Raw genomic sequence first — 17,476 nt, 5'->3', positions numbered from 1 at the left:
ATGTTCTATATCTGCACTGTCCAATATGGCAGCCGCTAGTCACGGGGTAATCGAGCACCTGAAATGTGGCTGAGTATGACCCAGGAACTGAATTCTTAATTTAATTTTAGTTATTTTAATTATAAACAGCTACATGTGGCTACAGTGTTAGCATGGTTCTAGAGCTCATGGCCCACTGCTACTTGCCTACTCAGTAGCTACCTTTCTCTTCCTTGCTCACTAACCCCAGTTGTGCTTAGGCAGTCAGGAGCCATGTGTTTCAGGAGAGAATGAGCTCCTTCAAACTCTCTGGGGGAGGTGAATCTTGATTAGTCTCAGCCAGTTACAATAATTATATTCCCCTTGCTAGTGACTGGTTTAGGAGTAGGCGAATGATTCAAATCCAGCCAATGAGACACAGGCGGAAGTCTGCTGGAGGAGTCTAGAATGTTCTCCTTGATCTTAAAAAGTGTCATAAAGAGGGCATAGTCTCTCTGCTGGCCCTCAGGTTTTTGTGTGGGATCTGATGCTTGGAACTGCTGGCACCATCTCACGTCCCAGCACGAAGGGACAAAAGCCAGTGTGCTGAGGATGGCTGATCTAAAAGACGGAAAGAACCTGGGTCTTCAGTGATGTGGCCAAGGCACATCATAACCAGCCTTGGGGCTGTCCTCCTCTTCTGTTATGTGAAATAACGATTCCCTTAGTTAGAAAAGATACTTGAAGCTGGGTCTTCTGTTAAATGCAATCAAAGTATTCTTTTGGGATTAGCAAATCCATAGCAGGCAGTCCATGTTTCTGCCTCCAATGCCAAGGCAATAAAATATAGCACTTTTATCTTTCTTCTCAAACTAATGTTCCAAGCAGCCACCGCCAATCAACTGAAGTTAATATGCAAGGTAACAATCTGTTTGCTATTCCTGCTCTAGGGCCAAAGAACACGAGTATCTGCTTCGCCACAAACTTCCCGACAAACATTCCCTCTCCAGTGGTCCTAGCTAACAATCGGCAAGTGTTCCCGCAAAATGAACAATAAATACCTCAATGCCCACGACATACCAGCCCCCAGAAACAATTCAAATAAGCCCGAATCAAGGGAAACAGGTTTTCTTTATGTCCAAGGACATAAAAATAGTACTTATTTTTTAAGGATCAATTTGTGCTTGGAAGGGAAGTCAGTCACAGGGTAATCTTTATTTGAATACAATGGACCAAAAAATGCTCTTTTATTAATTTGATGTACATTAAATATCTTTGCAGCTGTTACATGAATGTTAGGTATCTGGCACATAAATGTGTACACACTTCCACATTTGATAGATTTAGGCCGTACACGAGCCCTCCCGCACGGAGCATGCCCTTTCACAAGGATGCACAGGGCTGTCTTAGGACATTTGTTACAACACACTTGGTCAAACATTTTGGCAATCGGGAATCAGACACAGAGGAGCATACCAGAAAGATGAATTCACAGCAGGACCAGCTGTACTTAAGATGAAAACTCCAGAAACCTGAAACAGAGTTTATTGGGGTTCACACATGCAGCACACAGACAGTACAATTGGGGTGACTGGAATATTCACAGCAGAAGGTCTTACAGAGCAGTAAAAACAGAAAAGAAACAAGACAAAACAAAGCGAAACACCCAAATGCCAAAACCAAGGGCAGGACCACTGCCAAGATCTCATTGCAAAGGAGAGGATTGTGGTTTTAGCATGTGTCCAAAATGGAGGTTTACCTGAAAGAAAAACTCTTCTAGGACTTGGTTTACAGCATCTAAAAGTTAGTGAAGGAATATGATCTGTTCAACACGTTCCTGGGTCAGGGTGAGGATACATAACCGCATTCTGGGTGCTATGAAAGCACAGACCAAGAAAGAACATTTCTTTTTTTCTTCTGTTTGATTTAGGACCCAGATTCAGTACAATAAACATATAACGATAGTGCTGGAAATGAGATGAAGCCAACCTGTCCAGTTCTATTTAGGCAGGCCTGGTGAACATCAAAGGCAATGAAAGAGTTTCCTTTCGGATACCTACTTAGGTGCGAGAGGGGAAACACCTTTGTAACTTCAAAAGAGTTTATTTTTGTTTACACAGCATAACAGCCAATTTACTGTACATTCTCCCTGAAGGAACAATACCCATAGAAAGTGGTGGACTCTCTGCACGGTGGGTCCTATTCCGAGTCAACACAAATGTAGCAAGAAAGCCTTTGTGTTCTGACGTGATGTTGAGCTTGCTCAGTCTTCCCTTCCTTTGGGTTTAGGGGCAATGCTGGCCCACAAACCCAGGGGATTCAATTTGCTGTGGCCTGGGTCTCCGCAGTGGGATGCCACCTATCCGTCAGGGCTTTTGGTAGCAGTGTGCAGGCAAATGAGGAGTCTGATTTGTAGTGTTTGTCGATTTCTGTGGTACAAGTACTCCCACCATGGCTGATTTCAAGCTACAAATGCGATGTCACCGATCCTGGAGTTGGGAAGATGTGTACAGTATTTCTACCACACAAATACAACAGGTGTATATTACCCCAAGGTCATCCATGATACTAAAATGTAGCAATTAGAAAGGGATGAGTTTTGAATATTTATTACCCTTGTTTTAAAACACAATTTATTTAGTTGTAAGTTGACACAATTTAATTTTTATAATGGCTGTGTTTCACTGGCTCACAAAATCCCTGAAACAGTTGGCTCTGAGGCACTGGCTTGAGCTTGCTCCCCCACATCACTGGCTTTCGAAGGCTGTGGCCCCTGCGAGCAGCCTCGGCCAGTCACTCTTCAGGCTGCTTCTAGGGTGGGCCGCTGGTGGTGTGAAGCCCTGTCTGAGTCTACGCAGAGGCTGAGGCTGCTTTCTCCCCCACCAGTCCTGGGCACTCTTGGCTCTAAGGGGACAGGGCATGTGGCAGGGTAGGCAGAGAGGGGGCAACCTCTGCAGTTGCAGCATTTAAATCGGATTGGAAAGCACCCAGCCTTCAGCACCAAGTAAGCCCCTCTGCAGGCATGGGAGGTAGTCCGCCTCCCACAGGTCGATGACTTCCGAGAACCTCGCTGTGGCTTCCTTGTCTTTCAGGAGTCAATGGCGAGCTCTCAGACTTCTGCCCCTGAGATGGGCCTCTCAGATTTCACACCAGTGATGCCCAACCTATCCCCCACAGGAGTTGAGAAGCAGCTAGAAACCTAGCCCAGTACAGGGAGCCGTGGCTTTGCCACAGCCTAGAGCTCACACCCCTGCCCCTACTCCTGGCCAACACGTCCTCCGCCCTCTGGGCCTCCACCACACTTACAAGTGCCCCAGTAAAGCTCGGCCTTGCTTTTGCACACTGCTAGAGTCAAGAGGTGACAGCAGGAGGAAAGGAGGAAGAAGAATGGAGGGGAAAGAAAGGACGGGCGTGTGCACTGCCCGGGGTGGGGGTGGGGGTCGGGAGGAGAGCGCTGGGGGGCTCTGGGGGGGCGCTAACAACCGCCCTCTTTGCTCTGCCTCCCTCGGCCCCAGAACCCCAAAGGGCCTTGGCAACTTCAAGACACTTTGCAACAACCATGCACGGGTTTTAAAGTGAAATTTGAAAATCTCCTGCCACTGACTGTCAGAACCGGTTTTCTGGGTGGCTTATCTGCTGAGGGTCCAGAGGGGAAAGGGTGCTTGAGGAGATCCACAGACAGTCAACTCAGACGTCTCCACCATCAGAAAGGAAACACCGGGCGCTAGGGCCAGGGGGCGAGGCAGCAGCTGAGGGATTTGCTGACTCCGCTCAGGAGGGAGGGAAAACTCCAGCGCTGCCTGCTCTGGAGCAGACTTGCCAGACCCCGCCTCGCGTTTCAGGCCATGAAAAGAACACCTCGGAAGAAAAGGGGATTTCAGAAATGAACGTCTCCATAAAGATGGGGCTCTCTTCACAGGGTTGTTGGTTCTTTTCCTTGAATCATACCTTCGTGGGAATTCCTGTTGAGACTTTTAAAGAAATAGCACGTGTGGCTCCATTTTTCTCCTTTTCCAAGGACTAGTCATCCCTCCAACAGAGGACAAGAAATTGAGGGGCTTTCGACTCCTGTCAAAGATTTCCCAATTTCTGAGTAGTTCCTGCACTGTCCTCATAGGCTATTACTTCTTTTAAATTAGGAAACATAACACTTTGTGTTTGTGGGGAGGGGTAATGACGTCAGCACGAGGCCCCCATTACAGAGAGTTTCTCTTTGAGCCCGTTTCCCCCGCCCTCATGTAAGGGTTGACGACCTGCAGGCAGCACAGAGCCTCAAGCTAGCACAGAGAGCTGCTCCTCAAACACTTACTGAAGGATCCCACGAACTGACAAGGGATCAGGGAAGGCTCTGCCCAGCTCTCGCCCCCACCCAGCCCTGCCAGCAGTAAACAAGGGCCTAAACAGACCATGAACTTCATCCTTGTCCCTCCAAATCCTGGGGTGCTACACCAGCTCTAGGCATTGTCTGAGACAGACTGAGGAAGCGCTGGCCCTGGCGAGACACCGCTGATGGGAGGACCGGTCAGGAGCTGGAGCAAGAGGAGATGCCATGGAGAAGTGTCCTCCCCACCTGAAACAACGGGGACACACAGCCCATCTAGGGGACACGGACAGTTTTCTTTTTCTGCATTACACAGATTACGAGAGAAGCTTTACTCAAAACATACTTTGCTTGGCAGAAACAAAAACTGTAAGAAATGTATAGTCCATTCCAGGGTGCCCTATTGCGTAGATTTCTCTTTGTTGTTGCAACATGACTGGTGTTTTTGTAGGTTTGGTAACTGGGCTAAGGTCAGCGTGACATGGGGTTAAAGGAAAACTAAATACAGCCAAGATGCACCTTAACAATCAACCAGTTGTCTTTATGTGATACCAGGTAAAGGTCAAATCAGACACTCTGGCTTCAGAGCCTGTAATGCATAAACAGGTGAGGTGTTTTACAGAAAAAACAGGTAAAGGCTACTTTGATATTAAACAGAAAAAAATTGGAGAATATCATATTCTATTTTGGTTGGCAGAGGGAATCAAAAGTCATTCCCGGGGAATGTTTCTAAACTGATCCCAGGGCTTAGAAAGTCTCAACTGTGCCCTAATCTCTTCCCTGGAACCTTCTCAAGGATATCTTAGACTCTCTCTTCTGTCTACATTTCCTATCTCTCTCTTGATATCTCAAGACATCCAGAAAGTTGGCCAGGCAGTTTTTGGTGCAAACCTGAACTCTGATTTGGTGAGATTTATAAATGAAGGTGCATTTGCCAACATTGGTGAAATCACTTAAAAACTCTTGTTTCTGAAGGCCTAGGTCTACTTAAGACCATGTTTCAAGAATAAAATGGGGTACAGAGTCAGGAGAGCTGCAGGACACAGCCTTTGTGATCGTGTTGTGATCAGAGTGTTCTAACTGTGTGTATCTGGCAGGGTGGGTCCCTTTCCTGGGCAGGCAATGATAACTGTCAAACTGGCGTAGAACAGAGATAATGCTCAGGATCCTAAGAAGCTGGCAGCACAAACACCACTGGAGCTATGTTTTCTGGACTATTCCACAGGGGCTTCCCAAACAACTTCCTGATGTCTGGCATGCTTGCCTATTTCCTAATTTTTCAGTTTCTAAACTAAACCTATTTGGTGCCTGTAAAGATGAGTTGAGCATCAGAAGAAGGTAGATAATAAAATGAAGCCATTTGCATTCTAGGATCCTCTAGAATCTTGGACTAGTCCCAAGCCCGTACTCAAGAGATAGGGAAACTGAGGACCAGAGATGTTCAAATGACTTACATTCTCCCCAGAAAGGTCTGGGTCTCACTGTTGGTTGGCGGGGAGCTTGGGCTAAGACCCTTCTGTCTTATCTCTCTGGGTGTAAGGTGACCCCTGGCTGCTGGACTGAATGTGAGCTGGGTGAGTAAGACCCATTACTTGGGGTGTAACGTGGTACAGGATTTACAGTTTAGAGCAGCTGGGTTTTTTCCTACTGAGAGAACCCAGTGATAATAACAGCATTTGGGAGCATTCTGGATCCATTCCAAAGAGCTGTGAGGAAATTTTAGATAGAAAGGGAGTTAGAAATATCAGAGCAAGGAGGACTGTTTCCTAGGATCTCACTTTGCACATACTCTCATTTTCCTTCCACTGTAGATGAAATGAGAGGCTGGTTGCTCGTCCTGTGCTAGCAGCCTGCTACACTGATAGACCTGAGAGTTTCTATTTAATCGCACGGCTCTATCTTACTCCAGCTAACCCAGAACAAGCCAGACAGGCCACACCACATACTTTGGGAACAACCTGAGCTCTCTCATAGGAAATCAGGGTGATGGGAACAACGTGAGGGACGCAGAGAAAACTGCACGAAAGATGGAAAGGTGGTGACCAAGAAGGTTTGTGACCACAGACTGTCCAGGGGATTAGAATAGATCCCTCTTGGGCCACCAGGGAGGCTTGGATTAGGTGACAAGAAGGCCAAGAAGGCCCTTCTGAAGGGGAGGCATGGTAGCAGGTCTCAGGAGGTGGGGTTCTGCTGGTTTATCCTATTCTGACCCAACCCAGTGTTCAAGTAAGACTCTCGTGAACCGTGCTCTGAAGCTTGGGAGATATTTTATGCATTTAGAGCTACAACAGACACCTGAGACATTTCTCAAAGTACGGTAGTCCAGTGAGCAAAGTTAACCACCACGGAAGACCAGACAGAGCGGCATCCGTGCACATTTCTCTTTTCTTTTGAATGGGCTGATGGGGACACACATCCTACTTTTGCAGTTATCACTGCATTGCTACATTCAACTAAAAATGCTGCTCAGGTCCCCAGAGATGTCTTTTTTAAGAGAAATCAAGGGGCAGGTAGGTGGGGAAATGAGTATGTATGGAAGAGGAATAACATCCAGGGTGCCATCTGGGGTTGTCTGATGTTCTCCAGCAGATCACAGGAGGCAGAGGGGGAGCAGGTTCTGTTCTTCCCTGCTTTGCTGATAGCAGTCTCATAGATCTCGTCTAGTTTTCATTGATTTCCTTCTTCCTGCCACCTCTGCAGCTTTTGGCTTGAGCTTTCCTGATGTTCTGGCCCTGAGCCCTAGTCCCCAGGGAAGCACCCTCTTCCTGCCAGCCCCCCACGCTGCCCCCTCTACAGACCCAAACTACTTTATGGGGGAGGCGATTAATGGCTTATGTTAACAAAGGAAGCTTTTCACAGAGTCTGAACTCTGCAGTCTGGAGCTCTAGGAGGATCATTAGGAAGGGGAGGTGGGGAAAGGGAGGCAGAGTGGCCTCTGGGGTTAAGACATCTTCTAACGTAATGACTACTGGAACCGAAGGGTGTCCCTTCCCGGAGGCCCCAGGGCTGCCGCCTGCTGCAAACGCCTATAATAAGTAACGAGGATAACCGTCTAACAAGACAGAGAGTAAAAAAGGAATACTGTTTCAATACGGGATTTATTCCTGGCGGCTGGTCATCGCTGCAAGTCTACAAGGAGGCTTCCAATTTCAAAGATGAGTAAAAAGAGCGAGCTTGGAGGAGGGGTAGGCCCGAGGGGTGAGAAGGTCACGTAGCTGCCAGCCCGTGGGAATGTCCTGCTGATCTCTCTCTTCCAGGCCCGGCAGATTCAGAGGTAAAATGAGCAGCCAAAACCCACCAGGAGATGCTGCCCTTGTCTGCCAGAGGGCCCCTTGTAGGACAGCAGGCTGTGACTTCACACAGAGCCAGCAGCCAGGAACACACTGACCGGTGCACCAGCCCAGAGGAAGCTGGAGGAATGGGACCTGCTTCAGTGATGCCAGCCAGAAAGTCCAATGTCAACTACCTGAGGGCACCGTCCCTTAGGAAGGTGGTACCTTCAGGGTATCATTTTGCATTTCCCAATGGCTTTAGGTGTGAATTTCTTCCTAATTTGCAATTTACAACTTAGATGACTGACAATCTCTAGACTAGAGAGAGTTTGAATGACTAGCAGACTCAGGTAGGCAGACCAGGTTTTAGACAGTGGCTTTCTTTCCTTGCCTCTGCTCCCTGGCAAGCTCAAGGGCAGCTGGGGGTGACGTGGGGAGCTAGGGGGTAAATGGAGGCAGAAGCTCTCTCTCTCTGATATGAATTTCTAACATTCTGAACCACATGCCACAATTACAAACACTGACGGTCCCTTTTCATCATATTTTTCAGAAGTTTAGTTGGGCTTTCTGGCAGAAATCTTGCAGATGCAGCTCACTCAGATCTTTGCTGCCAACTGCACAGCCCTTATTTTTCTTGTCAGCAGAGTCACCTCAATTGTCATGCCTGAAAGAGCCCCACCCAGCTCTGTTTGGTGCCACATGGTTTTCTTTGAAAGGCCCTGCTGTCACAGCGAGAATTGCTGGGTGTCCTTTTCTACGTAAACAGGAAATATCACTCTGAAAAAAAAAAAAAAAAAAAAGAATCCCTCTCCTCAGCACAAATGCAATAATATGCCCACTTATATTTCCTGCGAATGTTGAAACAGGAGCAGGATCTATTTCTCACAGCAGCACAGTGCTCTCCTTAGCTTCTAAACCTTTAGCGAGCAGAATTATAGGGAGGCTGTAGCATCACAGTTAGGAAAAATAACACATGAAAAAAATGTGCAAAATCACACTAAGGGGGCAAGATGGCATGCATCTGAATTTCAGTCACAGCAAGAGTTAGCATTCTGATATTTGACCACCTTTCTCTATCTGAAAAATCTGAAGCCTGAGTCAGTCAGGAGGGTTGACACAGGGCAGGAGAAGGAAACGCAGGAGGGATGGCTTTGTTCCCGTTACATCAGGACCTGGGTTCGTGTGTCGGGCAGGCGCAGCCCCACCAGTCCTCCGCACACGAGCACGGTGGAGGCCAGCAGGATCGGGATGGCTTTGGTGATGCTGACCAGGGAGCCGAAGATTAAGTTTCCAAGGACGGTCGCTGCTTTGCACAGCGCATTCAAGAAGCCAAAGCCTGTTGCCCTGCAAAGGAAAGAGATATGGACACGGTTGAGAAAGTGACTTCCAAGATTCCAACTTTAGACCGAAGTGTCCTACATGGTAATTTTCAGTGATCTTCAAGTAGATTGTTTTGTATATCATAGAGATTATTTATATCATCAATAAATAAATGCTTGTGAACACATCTGGAGGTAGAGAACCCAAGCTGTCAGTATTGTCCCTTCAGCCCTCTGTTGACTTTCTCACCACCTCAATTGATTCTTATTCTGCTCATGAGTTCCAATTTATCAGGAACAGAAAGAGAAAGGAAATTTCAGAGTAAAAATGTCTCTTCTCTCTTGCAGAGTTAAATTAAAATGTATATTTCTTTAGATTATTTTTATAGTCCCTATTTTCTCTTAGCTTAATTAACGTGCAAAGTTTTAAATAATGAAATCCCATGGAATTTTCAGAGAAAAGCAAAGATGCCTGGGTTGTATTCCTCATCTCTCTGGTACCATGGAGATGAATGATGCTGCTCTCTTCCCAAGCATTTTTGGTAGCAGGCAGGAACTGGACACCAATCTGGGCGGCCCACCAAGGAGCTGGTGTAACGTTTCTTCGACCCTCATCAGAGTTCCATGTGGGAAATCAAGTCCAAGAAAATCTCACAGAGAAGAATCAGACTGTAGGCCTAGAGAAGATCTTGCTTACTCTGCTGGCATTTAGGATGTGTGGGTGGTGCATACATAAGACACATCCCATATCTGATGACAGTCTTTGCAAGAGAAATATTTTGCTATCTTCACGTGCGTTGAATGTGCTCTTACTGTGGTCTTCTCGGCAGGAAACTTCACTTTGTTTAGGGAGTACCAATACCACAGACGTCACAAGATAATATCAATTTCCTCCATCTTTATGCCAGCTCACGGTTTCTGTCTGTCCCTGGGTGCATGTGTGTATTACAGGCACATTGAATGCGGGGTAATTGTTGGAAACATTTTTCCCCTTCCAGAGGGAAATGCATTTTAGTTGCTATAAAATGCAGTGTTTCGTACACATCTTTCTTTGATTTGTAAATTTGTAAGTGTGGGTTTTCCTTGGGCAGTCACAACAACGACTCACCACTACTTGTGCTATTCCTAGTGACATTTGCTACAATGTGCAGACACTTATTGTGGTTATTATCCAGCCATGCCCCTGCCCACACCATTGGAAAGGAATAAACACGCCTCCCGCGCTGCAGGAACTAGCCCGTGCTCAGTGCAGGGCCAACGATTTCTTGGGTTAGATCAGACCCGAAAGGGGGCAGCACGCGCTGACTTTCTTTCTCGCCATGACACCCAGCAAGCAGAGCGAGCGGGTTCTGCAGTGTGGCAGAGGTGCCAGCTGTCTGAATGTGGATGGGGTGTAATGGAACCTCTGACTGCGAAACAGGAACTTCTTGAGAAGAGGGTAAAGCTAATTTTGTACTCTTCTTCTTTTTAGTTTGTTTTTAAACACAGAGACTAGTAATAACAACCACCACCAGAAAGACAAGGAGATTTAATATACTGATAACTATTTTCAAACGAAATTGCTTGAGGCCACACGTTGGGTACCGCAGAAGACTTAAGTAGAATGACATCATCATCCCTCACCTCCCCCCCTCCACGGAGACGATGCCAGGAGGCTGAACTGGCTTTTTTTTTTTTTAATTAATAAACGTTTTTGAGCTGTTTCAGGTTTCCAAAAAAAATTGAGTGAAAAGTAAAGAGAGTTCCCATACATCCCCTCACCCCCTCACCCCAATTATTAACAATCTTAGAGTGGCACACTTGTTACAATTGATGTAAGAACTGATGTAAGCCAATATTAACCCAGTATTATTAGCTAAAGTCCTTAGTTGACATTAGGGTTCACTGTCTGTGTTGTATAGTCTATGGACTTTGACAAATGTATAGCGGCATGTATCCACCATTAGAGGATCCTACACAATAAGTTTCACTGCCCTACAAATCCCCTGGGCTCCCCCATTCATCTCTCCTCTCCCCCATAACCTCTGGCAACCACTGATCTTTTTACTGTCTCCACAGTTGTGCCTTTTCCAGAATGTCATATAATCGGAATCATAGTATGTAGCCTTTTCAGACTGGCTTTTTAAAATTTTTTTAAACTACATTTTAGTTTCTAGGTTCTAGAGTCATAAATTACCAAGTACATCTTGTGGTAGTAAGATAAGCTGGATTGTTCTGGGAAAAATGGCTAGTGTGTATGTTGCTGATAAGAGAAAGGAAATCATCCTTCTGTGTGAAGAAGTCTCTCGACACTGAGACTGCAGAAGGACCCATGCAGAATTTATATCTGGGTTAAAATAACCATATTTTCCCAAGCTATAAACCTCAGGTATAACCCAGAACAGGGTATAAGATTCGGCTGGCTATCTCCTTCTGTTACTGAAACTGTAACTGAGGAATGAATGACTTCCTGAGATTCTGGGCAGCACTAAGAGAGACGCATCAGAGCATCTGGTATCTGAAGTTTCTAAAAAAAGACCATCAAGTCCTTATTTCCTAAGAATCTCTATTTTCATTTACCAAGCAGAGGCAGTTTTCAGATAAAAATCCGCTGTGGATGCAAAGCATACAGGCTAAATTAATGTTGGCATTCGAGAAAACGTGACTGTCCTTTCCTTGGATAAATAATTATTTCTTCAAATACTTGCAGCTGGAGGGTGTAATTTTCTATGCATGGAAGGCACAGCTGTATGAGAAAAATCATTCTCAACTGGCTATCCCTTGGGGGTTATCTGTTTATAAAGTAAATAAGCTTTTACTTCCTTTATTCCCTTGTTCTTACTTAAAGACAGGCCATTAACCTCTGCAGACATGGAAAGCACAAGTCACCTTGTACTCATCAAGTCCTTTGAGGGTGGGGCACTCAGAGCTTGCAAAGCCCCCACTTGCCGACTTCTCAGCAGCAGGACAAGCTTCCGCGTTCAGATCCATGTTCCGTGCCTTCTCTTAACCAACGAGCACCCAAGAGAAAGAATGACACGATCTGTTATCTTTCTATAAGCTCCAGCCCTTGTTCCCCTACCTGTGCAGCCGGAATCCTTTGTTTTCAATTCTTGCTCAATCTATCTGTTTAAATCTTTTAAGTGGAAATTCTTTTCCCAAACGGCAGCCCGTGACTGCAGCCCCGTTCCCGATCCACTTCGGCGGCCCGTCTCCCTGCACCGTGACCCCTCGTCTGAGAAGTGGGTGCTGGTGCAGGGAGCTGGCTGGCTCAGTGCTTAGCCTCAGCTGAGGGGGTACGTGGCAGCCAGAGTGTCCCCCCCCCCACCCCATCGCAGCAGGACTGTGGTTCCCTCTCCAGGGCCTTCACAACTCAGCGAGCTCGAGTTCATTTATACAATTTTATGTTAATTGGTGGCCAGGAAGAGGAAACCTCGGGCTCCATGCTGGACAGAGTGGGGATAGTTTTGCCCTCACATCCGGCCTGTTTCTCATTGGTTTTCTGACTTCGGTGCAGGGTCAGCTGTGGGGTCTTTGAGGCTCCTGGGAAGAAGAAAAGGACACCAGATAACGGCAGCGCTTAGCAGTGCCTGGCACACGGTCGGCACCAGGCCAGGATCAGCCACTGTTTTAAACACTGGCTGAAATATCTGCCCCATCGACCGATGAGATTGTTAGGGAAAAAAAGTTAAACGCCACATTTTGAAAAGGCCTGAAACGGTGTATATGCAGACTCAGCTCACGGCATGTACCTGTTAAAGGGTAAAATGTGAGCTTCTCTTTGTCTAAACTTTTGGAAAGGAACTTTTTTGGACAGCTCAGTCAAATCATGGGTAGAAGTTACTCAGTGTGGGGCATTTTGGAAAGTACAGGCTGTTCTTAAATCAGGAATACATTGTGATCTAAAGATTCATCTGGAAGTTGGCTATTTAAAACAGAATGAATTTCATTTTTCTCACAGAAACAATATTACCAATGATGGCTGGGTTCCCAGGTTAACCGAAAAAAGTGATTTTAACACTGACTCCATCTGAGCTACGGGACTAATGCCAAGAGGACTAGACAGCCCTTGCGTATTCGTCTAATAAGCAAGTTGGTCCTTAACATCGTCTTTATTTACACATTCTCCCAGGCGTGTATTCATTAAGCATCTATGTGCCAAGCACTGCACTAGGCACAGGGACCCCAAAACGAGTAAGAGGAAGTCCCCTTTTGCACTAAGGATGCAGAGAGAGCATGCTAACACAACCTGCTGGGTGCAGTGAGAAAGACACCCACGGGGCACTGTGTGTGTTGCGGGGGAGCTCAGAGGACGGGAAGGGACCTCAGGTGGGGGCGGTTGAGGGACGGCTTCTCAGAGGGCGTGGATGAGAATAGAAGTGGTTTGAAGGAAAGGGAGGAGCTTGCCAGGTGGAGGCTGGAGTGTGGGCAGAGGTGTTCTCTGGCTCTCAAAATACCCCCACATCTCCCTAACTTATCTCTGTGGTACCCCACTCAGGTCTGCCCTAGACACTCCCTCCAAAGGCTTCTCAGGTGCTAAATGGCCTGCCTCCCTCCAGTCCCCAGACAAGTCTCCCACTTTCTCATGCAGCTGTCCTCAACTTGGGGAGAGGACAGCAGTCTGGTGACCCAGGGTGCACAGACGTGTTTAACCATAGCCTCACCCAGTGGTGCTCAGACGCCGGTGCATCAGTGTCACCTGTGCAACTTTAAACATCGAGATGTGGCAAAAGCAACGCCTGGGGCCACACCCGCAGGAAGTCTGATGTCACCGCTCTGTGGGGGGCCTTCACTGTGTTTCCAATCACAACTGGATTTTTACAAATCACAGGATTTATACAGTTTTGCTTTCTACTTTCTTCCAATCATTAATAACTGTCCCAGGTTGTTCATGTTTTGTTTGAAATGAAATGACTGAGCATACAACTACTATTTCTGTAACCACAACTTTGGATTATTAGGAGCTTTCCAAATCTAGGAGAACATACATGATATTGCAATGAGCACCTTCACGTAGAAGAGCTCCTTGGTTTGGATGTGCTCATTAGGGAGCATCAGGCTGGGTGACACAGCCAAGGAGAATGTTGAGGATGTGGTGACAGGAGACTGAGGGCACAGGAGGAGAGAATCCAGTCCAAAGCTTCAACCGCTCTCTTCTCCCTGCTCCTGCTCTTAAGCTCTCCTGTTTACTCTGCTTTTCACAGCTCATTCTCACCAGATGCAATCAGTTTCTCACCCAGCCTCAATCACTTCCTTCTCGTCTAACTCTTGTTACCCAACCTCGGCCACAGGCGGGACTCTGGGCAGCCATGGAGGCTCTCCTGCTGGATGAGGCCCTCCTTCCCTCGCCCCTCCCGAGGGTTGGCTGCACCCGTCTCACGGCTCTCCTGTCGGGATGTAGCCTGATTTAGTCCCGGCCACATCTTTGGGTGGCGCCGTGTGGTCTCTACACTCTCTCATCACAGCCCCTTTCAGGATTGTGTATGATACTTGTGAAGTGAACTAAAGAATTTCCCAACGTTTTCAAAATATGTTGGAAGTAGATTTCTGTCTTGGGCATTTTAATGGGCATGAGTTGAGCCGTGTTTGTTTACTGATGCCAGATTATCATCTTGCTTTTTCAGAGGAAGAAACTCTAATTTCACATTCTTACGTCAGAAAAGACTGAATTCAATCGCTGTCTGATCTTCAAAGAAAGAGAAAGTTTGTGTCATACAAGTAGGTAGTGGGTGTAAGCGTGTGGTCTGTGTGTGCTCCTTAACCTGAGAAGAGGCATCCTACACCACTGCAAGCAGGGCTGTCCTTACACGTGGAGAAGGACTCACCTAGGGGTTGTGAGCAGAGAGGAATCCCTGGCCAGAGTGGCCCTCCCTCTCCCTCCTGTCCCCACCACCATCAAGGGTCTTCCTATTGCTTGTTCCTCTTGAAACGCAAATACTCACGGACAAGTAATAATGAAAGTCTTCGTGTCTTATCGTTTATCTGATAAGCCGAGCTGGGAAGCGAGGGCCTGGGCCAGGGTAAGCAATGACGGTGAAACTGAGCACTGGGAGGCAGCAGGGAGTTCATCTGAGGCCGTGGTTCATGAACATGGCTGTATGTCCCAACTGCCAGGGGAGCTTCTTGGAAACTGATGCCCAGAGCTCTGCCCCAGACTTCCTGGGAGCAGGTAGGTATGCCTGTGCCAGGAGTAGCATCGCACAGTCACACACCCGGGCCTGAGGCTGAGTGATCCGGGGCAAGTTACTGCCCCTCTCTGTGCCTCGCTCTCCTCACCCAAAAATGGAGTAAAACTCCCTTCTCTTGTAGGATTGGGAGTGAGAATTAACTAGGGTTAAATGAGGTCATCTAAACACTCAGCACAGAGCCTGCCTCACCCTTCATTTCCACCTTCCCCCAGAGGAGGAAACCACCCACGGAAAGATTAAAGGACTGAAGTTACCCAGCCCTTTTCTGGCAGCGCCTGCACCTGACTCAGGTCTCCACACTGTTTGTTGATGGAGGAGGGGAGGAGGGGGGAAGAGGGTTTCCAAGAGGCAGTGCTGTATGGGGAAGGGGGCGCTGACAGCGAAGGATCGCAGGTCACAGGCTGTGGGTGGCAGGAGTGGGAGAGGGACACGGAGGGAGGGCAGCCAGAGGGAGCTGAAGAGCAAGCTGCCTCATCACACGGGTCCAGCGAGCCCCCCGTGGAGAGCGGGGGCTGGGCCCACACAGGGAGCTGAACTACAGCCCACATCCAGCTGAATTTTGAAAAGCATCTTTCTTTCTGTCTTTCTATCTCATTCATTCATTCACTCACTCACCTGGAGTAATGGTAGTAAATAAGGAAAACAAAGTCCTGTCCTCAAAAGCTCACATTCTAGTGGGTGACAGATAGTAAACAAATTAACATGCACTCTACCAGCACAGGGTCTGGGCAGTAACTTGCTTTGAAAGTATATAAAGAAATTGTCTCTACACCTATAGAATTTACAACATGTTAATCACGAATCAACAGGCCAGAGACGGTTATTTAGGGCTTTAAATACCATTTTAGAAATCTGCATGAGGTCTGTTAATGAACAAGGAGATGATTTTTCACTGGATATGAGAGGTTGCTATGCAGCTGATTGGAAAGAATGTTCTGCCCTTAGCAAGATGGATGGACAAGCATCCTCCAGGCCCAGCAACCTCAAATGGTACCCGTGGCGTAGACTCCAGACTCTAGAGGCCACGGGTCCTGCACCCCGATACTTGAAGGTGCGCTCTGCTGCCTGGCCAGCCCCCGGTCTGGTGGTCCTGCTGTCCACATTTCATGATGTCCAAGGCTTGTTCAGGACCCAAGGGCAGAGAGATGGCCACCCTGGAGTCAAGAACAGGCTGGATGACTGTTTTTGTGCCTATCTGCACACCTGGTAGGATTTGCTGCCACTGTAACACCCCACCTGGGGGTGAGATGGTGGGTGAAGGGGACATGTGCTCCCCACCCCTCACTCTCCACTTCTAACTGCCAGAGACAAAAACGATCTGATATTTGCTGAATGGCCAGGGGACTCCGGTCAGATGGAATATAAACGTATAAAATACAGTGATAAGGCCTGCAAAGAAAAACACAGCAGGTACGGAGACATGGCGGCATGCAGGCTGCTTAGTTAATGAGATTCTTTCATCTCAAACCTTCAGATAAAATAAGCGAGGTCTTGATCTTCATGACCACAGATGTAGAATCTCCTCATTTTCTCTCTCAAACACCTGAGGCACAGCTCTGCTGAGTGGTCCCCCTGAGGCCACACAGCTGGTCAGCCAGCGATCCAGGACTAAAGACCCTCAGGATGGAGCTCGGGGAGGGAATGAGCAACTTCTCTGTCTAAACAAAACAGTCCTAAGAGGAGGGGCTTAGGTTGGTTAATTCTGGGCAGATGTTTTGACGTTAGTTCATCAAGGAAGAGGACCATCCCACAGCGCTGGGTGACAGCAGCAGCTGCCCAGGACGAGCAGAGAATAGCAGGTGGGAACAATCAGGGGTTTCCTCTCCAATCCTTTCTGAGGTCATGTCTGACACTGTGCGTGTGTGAGGGGAAGGGAGGAGGAGGCCAGTGGTGGGAGAAAGACAGGAGCCTGCTGCTGAGAGAAGACCCGCGACTCCGGCCTGCCGGGCTGAGGGACTAGTGCAGGGCTGGAGGCCAGCAGGGAGAGCCTGGCTTTCATCGCCTACAACGTGGGAGCTCCTTGCCCTCAGCTCCATGGACGAGGGGAAAAATGGCCACTGGGCCATAAGGACACGGGAAGTGTGAGCAGTGGAGCTCCGCCACGCCCACAGGGTGGCAAGGGGAAGTCACTGCCTGGACGCAGAAGGACACGCGGGCCAGAACTGAGAACCAAAATGAGCCAGAGCGTGTGTCCTAGTACATGAGGTGGGCTATGTTTACGACTTCCAGGGGGTTTACAACCTTGACCAAGAAGGAGAGAAAAAGAAGGGAGGTGAAAGATGGGGTCAATAAACGGTGGATAAATCTAGGTCAACCCACCATTACATATTCTCTACTCTTTGAAGATTCCAAGAGATGAGGGAAAAGTTATTATTTTTCTTCCTAGTTATAATATACGGAGTGGGACTCCAACCAGTGCTGACTGAACCCAATAAACAG

General features: G+C 47.7%; 1 protein-coding gene across 1 annotated transcript in view; it reads right to left on the bottom strand.

Annotated features, from left to right (window-relative positions):
* Positions 1-4,793: 4,793 nt before the first annotated feature.
* SV2C (synaptic vesicle glycoprotein 2C) overlaps positions 4,794-17,476 on the bottom strand; it is a 200,593-nt gene continuing 187,910 nt past the window's right edge. Inside the window, exon 13 of the mRNA XM_058565464.1 lies at positions 4,794-8,895. Coding sequence (XP_058421447.1) covers positions 8,712-8,895 — 184 coding nt within the window. The 3' untranslated portion in view covers positions 4,794-8,711. The remainder of the gene's footprint in view (positions 8,896-17,476) is intronic.

Source organism: Diceros bicornis, chromosome 1 (assembly GCF_020826845.1).
Source record: "Diceros bicornis minor isolate mBicDic1 chromosome 1, mDicBic1.mat.cur, whole genome shotgun sequence".
NCBI lineage: Eukaryota > Metazoa > Chordata > Mammalia > Perissodactyla > Rhinocerotidae > Diceros > Diceros bicornis.
This window is presented reverse-complemented; position numbering and strand designations above follow the sequence as displayed.